This window comes from Theropithecus gelada, chromosome 4 (genome assembly GCF_003255815.1).
Source record: "Theropithecus gelada isolate Dixy chromosome 4, Tgel_1.0, whole genome shotgun sequence".
Classification (NCBI taxonomy): domain Eukaryota; kingdom Metazoa; phylum Chordata; class Mammalia; order Primates; family Cercopithecidae; genus Theropithecus; species Theropithecus gelada.
In genome coordinates this window covers 84,611,619-84,630,544 of record NC_037671.1, presented here as the reverse complement: position 1 = coordinate 84,630,544, position 18,926 = coordinate 84,611,619, and the positions used below count along the sequence as shown (strand labels likewise).

General features: G+C 39.6%; 1 protein-coding gene across 8 annotated transcripts in view; it reads left to right on the top strand.

Annotated features, from left to right (window-relative positions):
* The window catches only part of SYNCRIP (synaptotagmin binding cytoplasmic RNA interacting protein), a 35,959-nt gene that overhangs the window by 8,534 nt on the left and 8,499 nt on the right, over positions 1–18,926 (top strand). For 7 of the 8 annotated variants that reach the window (XM_025382948.1, XM_025382954.1, XM_025382953.1 and 4 more), the window contains 4 exons: positions 11,728–11,863; positions 13,152–13,357; positions 16,426–16,575; positions 16,903–17,024. In XM_025382948.1, coding sequence (XP_025238733.1) covers positions 11,728–11,863; positions 13,152–13,357; positions 16,426–16,575; positions 16,903–17,024 — 614 coding nt within the window. The remainder of the gene's footprint in view (positions 1–11,727; positions 11,864–13,151; positions 13,358–16,425; positions 16,576–16,902; positions 17,025–18,926) is intronic. The other variant, XM_025382950.1, reaches the window with a different exon arrangement.

Here is an 18,926-nt window from a genome sequence, read left to right as displayed (position 1 = left end):
TTGTATTTTTGGTAGAGACAAGGTTTCACTATGTTGGCCAGACTGGTCATGAACTCCTGACCTCAGATGATCTGCCTGCCTCAGTCCCGCAAAGTGCTGGAATTGCAGACGTGTGCCACTGCACTCGGCCAAGTCTTCCTTTTCTGTATTGCGTGAATACCTCCAACTGGTTTGCATAATTGAGTATGATGGAAGTTTAACAGTAAAAAAGTATGCTACTAGAAAGAATGTAAGTCTTTACAAAGAGAATTTGGGAATTTAGGTATTTCTTTTCAAATCATGTCAGATTTTTCCCTTAAAAGAGTGCTTTCTATTTTAGAGGGAATTCAGATTTACTGGTAACCTTTGAGTTGTCAAAATTTTAGTTTCAGCAGTTGAATTTGAAGGGCATTTCGAGCTCTAGAAAGAGGTACCTTAGAAATCTTTTAGTTTTTATTATTTGTTTTTTGAGACAAAGTCTCTGTCACCCAGGCTGGAGTGTGGTGGGCATGATCTTGCCTCACTGCAACCTCTGCCTCCTGGGCTCAAGCGATTCTCCTGCTGCAGCTGCAGCCACCGAGTAGCTGGGAAAACAGGTGCGTACCACCACGCCAGGCTAATTTTTGTATATCTAGTAAAGACAGGGTTATGTTGGCCAGGCCGGTCTCAAACTCCTGACCTCAAGTGATCTGCCCGCCTTGACCTCCCAAAGTGCTGGGAGGACAGACATGAGCCACTGTGGCTGGCAGGTTGGTCTTGAACTCGTGGCCTCAAGCCATCCTCCTACTTCAGCTTCCCAAAGTACAAGGATTACTGGCATGAGCCACCTTCCCTGGCCCAAAATCCTTTAATCTCGTATAAAAGAATAGAATATTTTTGCCAAGTAGCAATAAAGTAGCAGTAAGTGAAAATACAGAATGATCTAGTAAGCAATGAGGTATCTGAACTACAGAAAGTTAATACAGTGGGCCCTCTGTACCATGGGTCCTGCCTTCACAGTTTCAGCTAGCTGAGGATTGAAGATACTCCAAAAAAACCCAATAAAAAAATAGCAGTACACCAGTGTGTGAGAGAATGTTCATGGGTTATATGCAAACACTACGCTATTTAAGAGAGTTGAGGATTCATGGATTTTGGTATGGGTTCCTGGAACCAGTCCCCTATATGTACTGAGGGACCACTGCAGAATTTAGCTAGTGGTATCAGATCCATTTTTTAACATTTTGAAAAAGAATCATTAAACTGACATTGTAGGTTACTTAATTGTTGCCATCAAAATATACCAGTTATGGTAGGTGACCACTGTAACTTACTTATAGATGTTTTCCAGAAACCTTACAGTAAAGATACATCATTAGAGGAAGATAGTTTATAACCCATTAGTAACACAGTGATTTTGAGTGCCAGTAGACACTTGGAAATGTTTCCATTTGTACAGTTGCCTTGTTTAATAAATAAATTCCAAAATTGCATTGCTGTAGGCTGCTTAGAATATAGTCTTATTAATATAGTTTTTAAATATAATGGAGAAACTTCTGTAGATAATCAGGCGTTCTTTTCGATTGACCTAGGAATTAACTCTTGTCCTAAAACTTTCTACATTTCTTTCTGTGTTTCTCTGTCCTGATCCAAGTCCTTTTCTGGGGTCATAATTTTTTGGTACTACCTGATTAATAGGAGACTTTGCATTTTGTTGTCTTTTAAAAGATACTTCTGGCAGGGTGTGGTTGCTCACATCTGTAGTCCCAGCACTTTGGGAGGCTGAGGTGGAAGGATTGATTGAAACCAACCTGGGAAACATAGACCCCCATCTGTACCAAAAAGGTAACAGATTAGCCAGGCATGGTGGCGTGCACCTGTGGTCCCAGGAGGTCAAGGCTGCAATGACCTGTGATCATGCCACCGCACTCCAGCCTGGGCAACAGAGACCCTGTCTGAAAAAACCAAAAAGGGGGAAAAAATATTTCCAATGGTAGCTATTGATATACCGCCACTAGGATATATTGGTCATATCATCATTTGCTTTTTTTTGACTTTTCAGTACATTTTTTTGAAACGGAGTCTCCCTCTGTTGCCCAGGCTGGAGTGCAGTGATGTGATCTTGATTCTCTGCAACCTCTGCCTCCTGGGTTCAAGTGATACTCCTGCCTCAGCCCCCTGAGTAGCTGGGATTACAGGTGCGTGCCACCATGCCTAGCTAATTTTTGTATCTTTAGTAGAGATGGGGTTTCACCATGTTGGCCGGGCTGGTCTCAAACTCCTGACCTCAGACTCGGCCTCCCAAAGTGCTGGGAGTACAGGTGTGAGCCACCACACCCAGCCTACTTTTAAGTAAATGGTTTATTTAATTTAATTTAATTTAATTAATTAATTTGTTTGTTTATTTATTTATTTGAGAGGGAGTCTCTGTTGCCCAGGCTGGAGTGCAATGGCACGATCTTGGCTCACTACAAGCTCCGCCTCCCAGGTTCACACCATTCTCCTGCCTCAGCCTCCTGAGTAGCTGGGAGTACAGGCACCCACCACTATGCCCAGCTAATTTTTTTTGTATTTTTTTTTAGTAGAGACGGGGTTTCACCCTGTAATCCAGGATAGTCTCGATCTCCTGACCTCGTGATCCACCTGCCTCAGCCTCCCAAAGTGCTAGGATTACAGGCGTGAGCCACTGTGCCCAGCCTTAAGTAAATTGTTTTAATTATTATTATTATTTTTGGAGGCTGGGTGTCACTCTGTTGCCCTTGCTGGGGTGCAGTGTCATGATCAAAGCTTACTAACCTTGAACTCCTGGGCTTACGTGATCTTCCTGCCTCAGCTTCCTAAGCAGCTGGGACTACGAGGGCACCACCATGCTAGGTTAATTTTTAAACTTGTAGAGGTGTTGTCTCACTATGTTGTCCAGGCTAATCTTGAACTCTTGGCCTCAAGCAGTCTTCCTGCCTTGGCTTCCCAAATTGCTGGGATTACAGGGGTGAGCCACTGTGTCTGGTCATTGTCTGCTTTTTTTAAAAGGATGCTTTACTGTGGGTAGGATCTGGTGGATTTGCTTTAGCACAACAAAGAACTAGATTTTAGAGAAAGTGAAGTAATTGAAACATTGTAGAGAAAATATAAATCCCAAGTTGTTTGGATACACTTTGTATTCATTTGTGGATGTGAATACCCCTTTCCTAAGTATATTCTTCAAGGGCGCATACTTTGGAAACTATCTCTACTGTGTTACCTTTTGAGAGATTCTACTTGTTACAATTCTGTCCAAAGTGAATTTTTAATTGAAGTGCCATTCTAGTTATATATAACTAAATGCTGGGAAAGTGCCTCGTACCTCCGTTGCATTATTTATAGATCAGACAAGATTGAAGCACCTCTGTCTGGAGGAATATCTTAGGTTGAGATAGTTTTAGGTATTTGGCATTGTTTTTTTAATACTGATACAGCAATGATTAGTTTCTCTAGGTTAAATAGTATTGTAGACTTTATATTTGCATGTGGACTTACAAAAATGGGTTAATTGATGTTAACAGTTGAAGAAGCATGAAGTTAATTAAAAGCAACTGCAAGTTTCTTAAATGACCCTGATTCTAGCCAACATCTACCTTTATTTTGAGGAATGAAAAAAATCCATTTGCAAATGATGATAATCTAGCTAGGATTATCTATTAATTATTATTAAGATCTAAACTTGTGAAAAGGTGATTAATAGCTACTACTCGAATGCTTGTTAAGGGTCAGGAGCTTTGCTAGATGCTATGTTATTACCTTTAAATTCTGCCTCAACAACCCTTTCTGCCAGGTTGTGGAAATAGACTTGCCTGAGACGATTCAGCTAAACATCCCAGCCCTAGTTTCATGCCGGGTTTCTTTAACTGAGGTCCCTATTGTTAGACATAACAATTTAAGGCAACTCTACAATTTACGTCACCAGGTAGCCTGATAACTTTAAATTATGCAGTGGTTTAGGTAGTGTTAAAGAGTTAAGTAGGTTCCATCTGTTGCCAAAATATTTTGGCATCTGACACTTTTTATCATCTTCACTGCTACTACCCTAGTCTAAGGTACCATTTGTACCACTCAGACTACTGAAGAAACCTAGCTAGTCTCACTGCCTTCTGTTGCCCTTTATATTTGGCAACATCGATTAGATTACAGCATTCCTATGCTGAAAAATGTCTTACAGACAAGACCCTATTCAGATAAGTTCCTTCTTCTTTTCCCCGCTCTTCCTTTAATTACCCTTTTAGCCATGCTTCTTAGTCTTTTTTGTCTTTCAAATAAGCCATGGTGTTTTTTGTTGTTGTTGTTGTTTTTTTTTCCTTCTTTTTTTTGAGACAGAGTCTTGCTCAGTCACCCAGGCTGGAGTGCAGTGGCACGATCTTGGCTCACTGCAGGCTCCGCCTCCCGGGTTCACGCCATTCTCCTGCCTCAGCCTCCCAAGTAGCTGGGACTACAGGCGCCCGCCACTACACCCGGCTATTTTTTTTTTTTTTTGTATTTTTAGTAGAGACCGGGTTTCACCCTGTTAGCCAGGATGGTCTTGATCTCCTGACCTCGTGATCCGCCCATCTTGGCCTCCCAAAGTGCTGGGATTACAGGCGGCAGCCACCGCGCCTGGCCGGTTTTTTTTTTTTTTTTTTTTTTTTGAGACAGAGTCACACTCTGTCACCCAGGCTGGAGGGCAGTGGTGCGATCACAGCTCACTGCAACCTCTGCCTCCTGGGTTCAAGCAGTTCTGCCTCAGCCACCGAGTTGCTGGGATTACAGGTGTGCACCACCATGCCTGGCTAATTTTTGTATTTTTAGTAGAGATGGGGTTTTGCCATGTTGGCCACACTGGTCTCGAACTCCTGAGCTCAACAGATTTGCCCACCTCAGCCTCCCAAATTACTGGGATTACAGGCGTGAGCCACCGTGCCCAGCCAAGCCATGGCCATTATCATTTTAAGGCTGCCTTCTGCTGTTCTGCTTTTCGTAGCGGTTGAAAACAGCCCGTTTATGACTGATGCTTTCTTTTCAGGTAAGATGACATTGAGCACCTTACCACCAGTTGCCCCCATGACAGTATTCTAAGAATGGTAAATTAGATTTTGCTTGGATGAGCTTGTAATTATTTTTTGACTTTGTAAATTATTTACATGTCTTTTCCCATTAGAATATATATATTTTTTTCTCTCCCTAACATTTAGAACTGTGCCCCAATATATAGTAGGTGCTCAATAAATAACCTGACTAGCTGACCACTGCTCTCTGATATTCCTGTGTAACTCATGGACCATTTGCTGCTTTAATAGCCTCCATTTACAATTCTGTGCTACTAGCTGCCCTATGATTAGGGTGAATTAATAGGTGGTGATGCTTTCTTCCCTTACTCACCTAGGGGATGTTTGGAAATAGACATGTTGATTTAAAGACCATGGAGAAGGGCAGGCAGGTGTGTTTGTGTATTTGTGTGGTATGTTGCTGGAATTGGAGCCCAAGGGTAGTGATGCTGCAGTTCAATGACAATCTTAAATAATGGAAATATCCTGATGAGATACTAAATGTCTGTGTACAAACATTGGAATAGATGAGATCTGTTTGCACATAACAAGTTATTTTATTTTATTTTATTTTATTTTTGAGACGGAGTCTCGCTCTGTCGCCTAGGCTGGAGAGCGGCAGTGGCACAATCTCAGCTCACTGCAAGCTCCGCCTCTCAGGTTTACGCCATTCTCCTGCTTCAGTCTCCTGAGTAGCTGGGACTACAGGCGCCTGGCTAATTTTTTTGTATTTTTAGTAGAGATGGGGTTTCACCGTGTTAGCCGGTATGGTCTTGATCTCCTGACCTTGTGATCCTCCCATCTCGGCCTCCCAAAGTGCTGGAATTACAGGCGTGAGCCACTGTGCCCAGCCCACAAGTTATTATTTTGATAGCTCTGATGGTTTTAGTCACCAGATTGGTTGTGTATACAGTCATGATGTGTGTACAACCCTTTTTTTTTTTTTTGAGACAAATCCTCACTCTGTCACCAAGGCTGGAGCGCAGTGGCGCTGTTTCAGCTCACTGCAACCTCTGCCTCCTGGGTTCAGGAGATTCTCCTGCCTCTGCCTCCTGAGTAGCTGGGACTACAGGAGCCGCCACCATGCCTGGCTAATTTTGTTTTGTTTTGATACGGAATCTCGCCCTGTTGCCCAGGCTGGAGTGCAGGTGAGTGCCACCACGCCCAGCTGATTTTTGTATTTTTAATAGAGATGGGGTTTCACCATATTGGCCAGGCTGGTCTCCAACTCCTAACCTTGTGATCCGCCCACCTCGGCCTCCCAAAATACTGGGATTACAGGCATGAACCACTACACCTGGCCTTTTTTTTTTGTATTTTTAGTATGTTGACCAGGCTGATCTCAAACTCCCAACCTCCAGTGATCCATTTGACTCGGCCTCATGTACAGCCATTTTGATGAATGTAGTTGACAAGATAGGTTCAGAGATATTTTAATAATAATTTAGCAAATAGTGTGTTTAGCATGAAAACTTTTTCTGCAGATAGACAGGTTCTTAAGAGAGTTTGTAGAACATGAAAGACTGCTGTTAACAGTGGAAGCAAATGGTGCAAAGGGTAAAGGAAGGATGAAGGGAGACTGGGTTAGGTTGTTGGAGAAGGCTTTGCAATAAAGAGGTTTGAGCAGCACAGTGAAGAGAAAAGGTGGATCTAGTTGAGGCAGTGTTTTGTGGAAATAAAACTTGTAATAAAGTCAGTGCCAGCAGTTAGTTCATACTAAGCTGCATAGCACCCCTCACCCCCTTTTTGAGCCCTGGTGTGGGTGGCATGATGTAAATGGCTGAATAATGAAGATTATTTGAATAAAGAGAACAAAGGCCAGGAGGAGGGTGGCAGCAAGAGAAAGGAGAAAGGTGGGAGATTTTGGAAAGAGAAAGGCTATAGTGGTATGCTCTAGGTTGTATTCTAGTTTTTATCAACAATTGAAAGTGTAGTTGGACTGTTTATGATATGTTTGGTAACCTGAATCTGCATGCAGTAATTAATGCCTTGGATGACGGTCAGGATCTGAAAAAATCTTGATAGCCTGAAAAAGAAACTTAGTATCTATCAAGATGGAATTGACTAAAGTCAAGTATTTACACTAGTTTAACAAGTAAGCTGTGATGTCAGTAATGTGTGGTTGCCAAATAAGCTAGGATAACAGACAATATGTAAGAGTCGTATGGTGTCTAGAAGTGGAAAATTAGTAATAAGCTCCAGTTTATTCTAGACTCCTGTTTCAGTCTGCACTGACAATATTGTGTTAGAGTGTCACTCTATAGTGACACTTGTCAGTATTTCTTGGAGGTATCAGGGAAGCAATGATTAGCCAAGCATAGGGAACAACTGAGTCATGTGCATGTGTGCCAGGTATATGAAATGCTGTCATTTGGGGGAAATAAATAGGTTTATTTAAGGAAGTAGATTTTGGCTCATTGTGAAGAAGGCTTTATAATTAAGAAATCTTTAGGCCGGGTACGGTGGATCATGCCTGTAATCCCAGCTCCCAGCATTTTGGGAGGCTGAGGCGGGCGGATCACCCGAGGTCAGGAGTTCGAGACCAGCCTGGCCAATGTTGTGAAACCCTGTCTCTACTGAAAATACAAAAATTAGCAGGGTGTGGTGGCGCATGCCTGTGGTCCCAGCTATTAGGGAAGCTGAGGCAGGAGAATCACCTGAACCGGGGAGGTGGAGGCCGCAGTGAGCTGAAATCGCGTCACTGCACTCCATCCTGGGTGTCAGAGCGAGACTCAGTCTCAAAAAAAAAAAAAAAAAAATCTTTAATGTGGATGGCTTTGGAGGTAGTGGCTTTGCTGAGAAGAGTTAGGACTAAGCAGCCTCTTCTGGATCAGATTCCAAATTTGACATTGCTGAATTTCTGAGAATTTGGTGATTACGAAGGAAGGACTTAAAAGTGACTTAAAATTTTGAGCCTTGATGACAGGGATGTTCCAGACTGTACTACTGTTTTGGTGTTCTTAAAAACTGAAGCCTCACATTGATTCATGATCATAATTAATCTTCATTTTCTGTTTGCTTCATCTCACTGTGGTATTGAGCTTGAAAGCTAGATTTTCACAGCTAACTTAAGATCCAGGGCCAACCTTTCTAGAGTAGGAAAGATGAGACTTTTTTGTTTTTCTGTGCTCATGTTTTTATACCACTGTAGTGACCTGATACATTTACCTCTTGAATTAGGGTTTACTAGTATTAAATTAGAATCTCTTATTCACATTTGTTTTTTGTATTGCCCCCTTCACCATCTAACTCACTGTTACCCATCTTGCTGGGATAAGTGGTTTTTTTTGTTTTTGTTTTTGTTTTTAGGGTGATAGAGTGTCATTAGCGTAAGAAAGGTTAAGCAATTCAAGTATACGTACAAAAAAAGCATGCGGAATCCATAGATGGGGCGTTGCTTTAGGAAATGTTAATTTCTAGGTCCTACTTCTGTTATAGTTGGACAATATACCCATAGAGTCTCCTTACTTTGTTCGTTTAATGACTTACTTTCATTGGAGAGCCAATTTACTCTCTGTGTTACCTATAATAGTATAATTGTTCCAAGTTTTTTTTTTTTTTTTTTTTTTTTTTTTTTGTAGAGACGGAATCTTGCTCTGTCGCCCAGGCTGGAGTGCAGTGGCGCGATCTCCTGCCGCCCAGGTTCAAGCGATTCTCCTGCCTCAGCCTCCCGAGTAGCTGGGATTACAAGTGCCTGCCACCGCTCCCGGCTAATTTCTTTTGTATTTTAGTAGAGACGGGGTTTCACTGTGTTGCCCAGGCTGATCTTGAACTCCTGAGCTTGGGCAATTTGCCTGCCTCGGCCTCCCAAAAGTGCTAGGAGTACAGGCATGAGCCACGGTGCCCGGCCCAAGTTTTTTTAATTGAAAAAATGTGGGTAGGGAGGAATCAGCAGTTTATTTTATAAATCCTGCTAAATCTTTGTGTTATTTATGTTGTTCAGAGACCATATCCATCCTTTGTACTTTGTACCTACCATGCCTTGGCTAACTTGATTAGCATCAGGGTTAGTGATGATGGGTAGGAAAGAAAAAAATGGTCTTTCTGTAGATAATAATGGAAACGGTCATTAATAATTTGAAGCAACATTGTTAATGTTGATGGTTAATGGAAGTGTTGCCTATGTTACAGATTAGCTGTCTTCTCTATATTTCTTTGATTGTTGCCTTGATGGAATGTTTCCATTGTCTTTTGTTTTGCCTTTGCCTCCTAGATTTCTTACAAGGATTTTGGTTCCTCTTAATGGTGTATTTTCTTGGTAGAACTAAGAATTCAAGTTTTTGTTGGAAGTTTTTTAGTATTAGGTATTTTCTTATAGTTAATAGCTCCTGTTTTTAGAGCGTTTGGAAAATAGCAGTTCCTCCCTCATTATACCAAAATCCGTCATCCCCAGAATTACTCCTGTTTTCGCCTTTACACACTTGGTATTTCTTTCCACCTTTTCCTGATATTTTAATTGTTTTTGTTAATTACTAGAATTAGTGATTGGACGACCAATTTGAAAACCACTGATTTGTTGCTAAGGCTGGCTGCTTGATGTTAAATTATAAGAATCTAGGGAATGCACATATTTTAAAGTAATTTATTGTGTTCTTAGTTTAATTTTATTTGTAAAATAAGGCATTATAATCTACTTGTCCGTAATTCTGTGCAATGATGGATTCAGCCATAGCTCTGCTACATTCAGGTAACATATATCGGCGTTAAAAGATTATTAGTCTGATGGAAGAGAAAGACATGAATGCTATGTGAGAAAACAAAGTATGTGGCAGGAGTTTTCAACCTCAGCACTGCTGATCTTTTAGACTAGATAATTATTTGTGACAGCCTGTCTTCTGAGTTGTAAGATGTTTATCAGCATCCTTCTGTCTACCCACTAGATACCAGCAGCAAGTCCCCGCATCTTTCCAAGTTGTGACAATCAAGAATGTCAAATGACTTCTGGGGGGCAAAATCACTTCTGTTGAGAACTGTTGGTCTGTGTTAACATGGAGGAGTATTTTTTTGACCCTTTTAGGATTTATGGATTGAAGTATTGGGTGGTTGAACTCAATTTACAAGTATCGAGAGGAGTTTGTGTGGTAAAAGTTTCAGGGAAGGAAGGCAATATCTTCAGAGCCATAGGAGTATAAAAACTGCATGTGGCCTGGCGTGGTGGGTCACACCTGTAATCCCAGCACTTTGGGAGGCCAGTGCGGATGGATCACAAGATCAGGAGTTCAGAGACCAGCCTGGCCAACATGGTAAAACCTTGTCTCTACTAAAAATACAAAAAATAGCTGGGTGTGGTGGCAAGTGCCTATAATCCCAGCTATACTCGGGAGACAGAGGGAGGAGAATTGCTTGAACCCAGAAGGCAGAGGTTGCAGTGAGCCAAGATAGTGCCACTGCACTCCAGGCTGGGTGGCAGAGCAAGACTCTGTCTCGGGAAACACACACACAAAAAAACCCCGCATGTTTAAAAGTTAATATAAAAAGGTATTTGAGAGAGAAAGGAGAAGTAACAGGAGTCATCTTTCTAATTTTTTTAACCTTGTGCCTCTGACATAAATGTAGAGAAATGGAGATAAACCTGGGATCAGGATGGCTACACACTTGAATAGCCTGTACAGAATAGTGGGGTAGAAAACTACATTTTTCTGAACTAGAGGTATGGTGTTTGAACCTTATTAAATTTTGACAAGATGGAGAAAGGGACAGGGAGGACTCAACTTTCTGAATTACATGTTTTCTTCTGTTATGCCTGCTGTACCTAGCAAGAATGGGCATAATAGAAGAATGGTTTCTTTTGCTATAAGGTGGTTCTATAAAGTTGTATGGAAATTGATGTTGGTTCTTTAGTTTGTGTAGCTCCACATGTAGAATAGATTTTGAGGTTAGGTGTGGTAGGATTAATCAATAATTTTTGCCGCTGCTGCCACCATTATTAGTAACATAAATTTTGAGGTGGTAATTTTAACCCGTATAATCCACTTTTCTAGATTACTTGGATACTTTTGAACTTGGGTTTGTAAATAATACTAATTGGTTGATTTGTCATTTTAACACATTGCTTTTTGCCTCTGCTTTATGGTAATCTGGGATATGGTTACTTGAAAATTAAATTCACTTTTTACTGTCATTTTAAAGTTGTTTCTATATCCTTTTGCTGTGACCAATCTACTTTTCTTTCTCCTTCATAACTTTGTTATATGCATAATGAAAATGAAATGGGGAAAAAGTACAGTTGGATTCAGAAATAAAGCTGTCTTTTTAGACTTAAATATTTGAAGCCCGAAATTTCTTATTGCAACTTTTGATAAGAGGAAGGGAAGATGGAAAAATAGATTTAGGTGCTGGTTAACAGAAAGGCAGAGATCTTGCTGATCTTGGGATCAGTTTTCCTTGTGTGAGAGTAACTGGTTGACGGGATGAATTTAAGTAAAAGTTAAGTTTTTGAGAAGCTGACACTTTTTGAATTTAAATAAGCTGCTGCAGATCTTATTTCTAATTAATCAAGTAAAGGATTTAATAACCTTTTATTTGCATTAAATTGGTTCATAAACTTGTCCAATGGGTCTTGTTAATATAATCTGTTTCTCATAATTCCTTTGTATGGGAATTAAGGTAAACTAGTTTTTAAAGGATGATTTGCTCTTGTGTATCTTTTATAATAAACTCTTCTAGTTGTATATTATAAGTAATTTAAAACATGATGCACTTTTTATCTTTTCAGTATAATAATCATGAAATTCGTTCTGGAAAACACATTGGTGTCTGCATCTCGGTTGCCAACAATAGGCTTTTTGTGGGCTCTATTCCTAAGAGTAAAACCAAGGAACAGATTCTTGAAGAATTTAGCAAAGTAACAGGTAAGTTGGATTTATTTGGAATGAGGTGCAGCTTTTAATAATGAAGATAATAGCATATTTCTGTCAGGCATTGTTCTAAATACAATTATTGACTCATCAAATCCTCACTACAACTTTATAAAATGTAGGTAACCCCATTTTTCAGATTAGAAAAACAGGCATTCGGGGATTTTGGAAATAACTCGCCAAATGTTATACAAGTTAGTAGAGAATACAGCTAGGATTTGAATTCATTCTGCAAAATCATTGTTCTTTCCATGTTTTGGAAGATTGTATTTCTTTGTGTGTTCTTTCTCTAGGTGTTAGTTGATGTTCTTAGTAGACTTATGTGAATAATGATTGATTTTCTTCAAATTACAGGAATAATAAGTATTGCCATAGCAGAGTTGTTTTTTTGAGACAGTCTTGCTTTGTCGCCCAGGCTGGAGTGTGGTGGTGTGATCTTGGCTCCCTGAAGCCTCTACCTCCCAGGTTCAAAAAATTCTCCTGCCTCAGCCTCCTGAGTAGCTGGGATTACAGGCGCGCACCACCACACCTGGCTGATTTTTGTATTTTTTGTAGAGGTGGGGTTTCACCATATTGGCCAGGCTGGTCTTGAACTCCTGACCTCCAGTGATCTGCTCACCTCGGCCCCCCAGAGTGTTGCGATTACAGGCGTGAGCCACCGCACCTGGCCCATAAACAGAGTTTATATATTGTCAACATGATAAAAATTTTTTTGAACTGTAAAATGTCTTTTATAACAACTTTTAAATGACAGGTTGCTTTTATTAGAAAATATTTTGGTCTGCCAGCAGGGTCTAACAAATTATCAGCCTGTTATCAACCTTCAGGACACTGGAAATTTTTATGCAGTACTTATAACTTCTATTTTATTTGAAATAAAGCCATTGATATCTAAGACCAGAAAAGTGCCATTAAAAAGAATTTAAGTGTTTGCATAATAAAAAAAATAGCCATGTTTGATCTATACTGCTGTTTTCTTACAACAGTTATATGAAGATTTTTTATCTGCTGCTCTGATTTAATTAGTGAAAGCAAAAACAGTTCTTAGGTCTAATTAAAAGAACAAATGTTTTTCTGGAGATTTCTGTGTTGAAAAAATCGGAAACAGATTAGGAAAATAATCTGGACCTAGTTTTTGATAGTCTTTTATAAAGCTGTCTAGTGAAGAAAAGAGATGACTTTTCATTTTGATATTTAAGTAGTATATTAGATAAATCCTTTGATCCAGTTATATTTGCTAGTTATTTTGTCTAATTTCCCTGGAATGGTTGCTTACTTGCAGAGGGTCTTACAGACGTCATTTTATACCACCAACCGGATGACAAGAAAAAAAACAGAGGCTTTTGCTTTCTTGAATATGAAGATCACAAAACAGCTGCCCAGGCAAGGCGTAGGTTAATGAGTGGTAAAGTCAAGGTCTGGGGGAATGTTGGAACTGTTGAATGGGCTGATCCTATAGAAGATCCTGATCCTGAGGTTATGGCAAAGGTAATGATAGTCAAGTTAAAAATCTTTTTTGAGGGATTAATGGGAGAAGGGCCGGGGGGTTGGGGGAAACATAAAATGAATTGTATACATTTTTTTATTTTTTGAGACAGTCTCTCTCTCGTTTCCCAGGCTGGAGTGCCATAGTGCCATCTTGGTTCACTGCAACCTCCGCCTCCCGGGTTCAAGTGATTCTCCTGCCTCCCAAGTAGCTGGGATTACAGGCGCCCGGCACCACACCTGGCTAATTTTTGTTTTTAGTAGAGCTGGGGTTTCACCATGTTGGTCAGGCTGGCCTGGAACTCCTGAGCTTGGGATCCACCCACCTCAGCCTCCCAAAGTGCTGGGATTACAGGCGTGAGGCTACTGTGCCTGGCCCTGTACACATTTTTTTAAACCATATTTTTGGAGTTGGGAGAAATGTTCTTTACTAAGGGACTAGGCAGTGCACACTGGAAGTACCATGTGCCTACAAAGTGAAAACAGAAATTGATTCGTGGATACTTAGCCATAATTGTATAGCCATCACAATCTTATAATGAAGTAGCCTACATGCTGTAGACAGTTCACTTCCATTTTGTGTGTTTTTTAAGAGCAATTTGAGTTTTTGAGAATGGCACCATTAGTTTACATGGTTTTGGGGTTAAAAGTCTTACTCCTAAAAATAGTAAATTATACTGGCCCCAGCAGAGCTGCTTGCAGTTACATTTAGCCATTATTAGGTATCTTGGTTTCAGCAGTCAGTGGAGACATTCTATGAGAATAAACATTCCTTGAGTCAACACTTTATTACACATTAGTGCAGTAATTTGCAGTTATTGTTTCTCTCCTTTGTCCTCTTTTTTTCTTTTTTCGTAAGAGACAGGGTCTAGGTCTTTGGCCCAGGGCTAGAGTTCAGGGGCATGATCATAGCTCACTGTAGCCCCAGGCTCAAGAGATCTTCTCACCTCAGCCTACCGAGTAGCTAGAACTACAGGTGTGTACCAACATACCTGGCTAATTTTTAAAAAAATTTTTTGTAGAGACAGTTAGTCTCCCTGTGCTGCCCAGGCCGGTCTTAAGAACTCTTAGCCTGAAGGAATCCTGCTTCCCAAAATGCTGGGATTACAGGCATGAGCCACCATGCCCCAGTTACCCTTTGTCTTTTAAGAATTCTCCCTTTATTTCTTAGAGGTTAGGTGTCAGATACCACTAGTTCAGTTAAATTGAGGGTAATGTGAACTGCCAGGGAACTATAAGTATTATTGAAGGATAAGTGTTCTTAGAGAAAAGAAAATAGTTAGGATTCTTTTTTCCTCTGGCCTGTGAAGTCTCACTGGGTTAGCACTTTAGATTAACACATTCAGATGGCATTCAAGTATTTTAGGAGGAAGTGATAATGTTAGTGAAAAGATTAAATTTTGTAATTGTACTTTGGGAAGCTTTCAGGATTGAGAGAACAGTTTATCTTATTTTGAACATTCCTTCCCCCTTTAACATTTCAAAAGCAAGTTCTAATTAGTTTTGATCACTTGTGTTAAGTGCTAAACATTCAATAGCTCTCTTAAGAGGGCATGGTATTTACTTTGTTAGGAAAAGATTATCTTTTTTTAATTGCAAAATGATTAATTAATAATTATTACTGATGTAGCCTGTAGTCTACATTTTCTTTTTCATAGACTTCATTAGAGCAGTTTTAGTTTTAGTTTTAGGTTTATAGCAGAAAGCACAGAATTTCCATATGACTTCTGCCCCCTACACAGGCACAGCCTTCCTCACTGCTAGTATCCTGCACTGGAATAGTATGTTTTTTAAAATTGATGGACATAGATTGATCACCCAAAGTCTATAGTGTACATGAGGTCTCACTCCAGATGTATGTTCTGTGGGTTTGGAGAAATGTAAACCGTGTTTCCATCATAGTATTATACAGAATAGTTTCACTGCCCTAAAATTCCTCTGTCCTGTGCTTAGTCTTCCCTCTCCATTCAACCACTGTCAGTCACTGTCTCCCTAGTTTTGCCTTCTCAGAATGTTACATAGTTGGACCATACATTATGTAACCTTCACATTGTCTTCTTTCTCTTAGTAATACATATTTAAAGTTCTTTTGTGTCATTTTGTGGCTTTTTACTTACTTCTTTATATCAGTTATAATATTCCTTCTGTACGTGCCACAATTGTCCATTCTCCCACTTAAGGACATCTTGGTTTCTTCCAATTTTTGGAAAAATTTTTTTTTTCTCTTTTGAGACAGAGTCTCTCTCTGTCACCCAGGCTGGAGTGCAGTGGCACGATCTCAGCTTACTGCAACCTCTGCTTCCTGGGTTAAAGCATTTCTTATGCTTCAGCCTCCCGAATAGCTGGAACTATAGGCACGTGCCTTCACACCCAACAAATTTTTGTATTTTTGTAGAGACAGGGTTTCACTGTGTTGGCCAGGCTGGTCTCGAGCTCCTGACCTCAGGTGATCCACCCGCCTCAGCCTCCCAAACTGCTGGGATTACAGGCAGGAGCCACTGCATCTGGCAAATTTTTGGCAATTACAAATAAAGCTTACTGTAAACATCCCTGTGTAAGTTTTTGTGTGCATGTAAGTTTTCAACTCTGGGTAAATAAGGAGCAGGATTGCTGGGTCATATGAAAGTGTGTGTTTAGTTTTGTAAGAAATCGCCAAACTGTCTTTCAAAAGGGCTATACCATTTTGCATTCCCATCAGCAGTGAATGAGAGTTTCTGTTGCTCTACATTCTTACCTGCATTTATAGTGTGTTGGATTTTGGCCATACTAATAGTTTCAACTTGCAGCTCCCGAATGACAGATTATATTGAGCATCTTCATGAGATTCTTTGCCATCTGTGTATCTTTTTTTGCAAAGCATCTATTTCAGGTCTTTCAACATGATCTAGCAGTTCTGCTCCTTGATATTTACCCAAGGAGTTGAAAACTTTTTTTTTTTTTTTTTTGTATTCTGACGTTCTTCTAATGGATTGTGATTTAAGTTAACTTTGTAGGGTAGGGTGGTAGGGTGGTGGCATCTTAGAAATTGAACTCTTTGGAAATAATACGGGGTTTTTTTTTCTTCCCCCTAGGTAAAAGTGCTGTTTGTACGCAACCTTGCCAATACTGTAACAGAAGAGATTTTAGAAAAGGCATTTAGTCAGTTTGGGAAACTGGAACGAGTGAAGAAGTTAAAAGATTATGCATTCATTCATTTTGATGAACGAGATGGTGCTGTCAAGGTAAATATGGTGGAATTATAGGCATCTAAATCAGACTAACAACTTCTAGTCATCTTAGAATCTCAAAATAGTTTTACAAATTGGAGGAAACTTGGAAGTCCATGGAATCCACTCAAACTAAAACCGTTTGGTTTTAGTGAGCTTGGCAGTTTTCTAAGTAAAAATGAAAAATAGTTGAAGATCTGCATCTTTATATAAAATTATCTGACTGTCTACAGGGGGCTTTCTGTTGTCTTTCCCGCATTAATGATAATTGATTTTCTAGCTTTAAATGAATCATAATTGTCTGGAAGTCCTATTTTTATATTGACTATTTAATTTTTTAAGGCTATGGAAGAAATGAATGGCAAAGACTTGGAGGGAGAAAATATTGAAATTGTTTTTGCCAAGCCACCAGATCAGAAAAGGAAAGAAAGAAAAGCTCAGAGGCAAGCAGCAAAAAATCAAATGTGAGTGAAATTTGTATACTTAAAAATTGTATAAATTTTAATATTGATACACTAATTGGAAAATAACAGGTGTTGATCACACTTGTTAAACAAATGCATAATATCCCTTTAAAGAAGACTTGAACGCTTTGAGTCATAGGGAAACACCAACGATCTAAAAAAGTATTTATTGAACTCTTACTATTGACTATATTTGTGAAAATAATCAGAATTGTAAATAAGTGGAATTTTGGTAAATTGGCAAAATGAAAAATCTGTGTAGCATTTTTTTGTTTTGTTTTGGGAGACGGAGTCTCGTTTTGTCACTAAGGCTAGAGTGCAGTGGCGCTCTTTCAGCTCACTGCAACCTCCACCTCCTGGGTTCATGGGATTCTCCTGCCTCAGCCTCCTGAATAGCTGGGTTACAGGCATGCGCCACCATGCCTGGTAATTTTTGTATTTTTTTTTTAGTAGAGGTTTATGTTTCGTCATATTGACCAGGCTGGTCTTGAACTCCTGACCTCAGGTGATCCGCCCGCCTCTGCCTCCCAAAGTGCTGGGATTACTGAGCCACGACGCCCGGCCTATCTAGCATATTTTCTACGTATTTTATAGAATGTTCTCTTGAAAATGTCTTAAATATTAGCCGTCCAAACATCTTCATATGTTTGGTTAAAGGGTAGAGGGTTTTTTCTCTGAGAGGTAGGAAATACTAAATCTCTATTCATGATAGACTGTTTCTTCACCAGTAGTGCCCGTTGCCACCCCCAAAATTTCATGTGCCATGGATGGATTTTGAAAATGGAATGAGTATTAAAATTATAACAGTGTGATAAGAAAACAAGTAGATGTGCAATGAGTTATACTAATTAGGGAGACCTTTTTAGAGAATCTGTAAATAGGTATCTGCTTAAGACTGAAGGAAACAGTTGGGTAAGAATTGAAGTTAGCTCCTAAAAAGTTAGTCATTGATTTCCTAGAAGAGGGGTAATTGTTGTCGAATGTGAGAACAATAATCACTGTTAATACTATTCAAGGTTAATTTTCTGTTGATTGCCCTGTTTGGGATTCAAAAGGAGAGGATGCTTCTACATATTTCTGTTACTTCTTAATCAGGGAATTGATCAAGTTCTAGTTTCTGCAGTTAATTGTGCAGTTGGACAAGTTGGCAAGCTCTGAGCCTCAATTTCTTCAATTCTAAAATGGGATCAGACTTAATTATGTAATAGCTCTTGTACTGTGATTATCCAAGTGACCCATGCTTGTTCTGGGACCAAAGAAAATATATTTTGTAGGTTTGATGATAGTGTAAAAGAAGGAAGACTACAAAGAGTTAGTTTTAATGCTCCATATTGCAAACTCCTGGATATACTAAAGGCAGTGTAAAATAACTTCTTTATATTTCTTTCAGAAGATGATATATGGTTAATTTATTAAAGCAGGAGAGTGTAAATACAGGAGATTATATTAGATAATGTGATTAGAGCAGTTAAATTTGTTACTTGATAGAGGGTGATGCTAAATAGAAGGTGGAGGATGTCTGTTAATATTTGAAAAGGAGTACACATAAAAGGGATGATTACATGTTACTTTTGTACTTTAACTTGCTACAGTCTTTTTTTTTTTTTTTTTAAGTTTAAGCACATATTCCTACGTAATTCTCATTGTATTCCAATGAGTTAGGTACTGTCTCCCTTAGTTTGAAATGAGGAAACTGAGGCTCAGAAGTCAACTTGCTTGAGGTCATTCACATAGTAAGTAGTGGAGTTGGATTTGAATTAAGGTAGTCTAGTCTCCCATAATTTTCAACTCTTAACCACTGTACCAGGATTTCTCATCTCTGTCCTACTAACATTTTGGGCTGGATAATTCTTGGTCTTGGGGCCGTCCTGTGCATTGTAGGACTTGTAGCACCATCCTTGG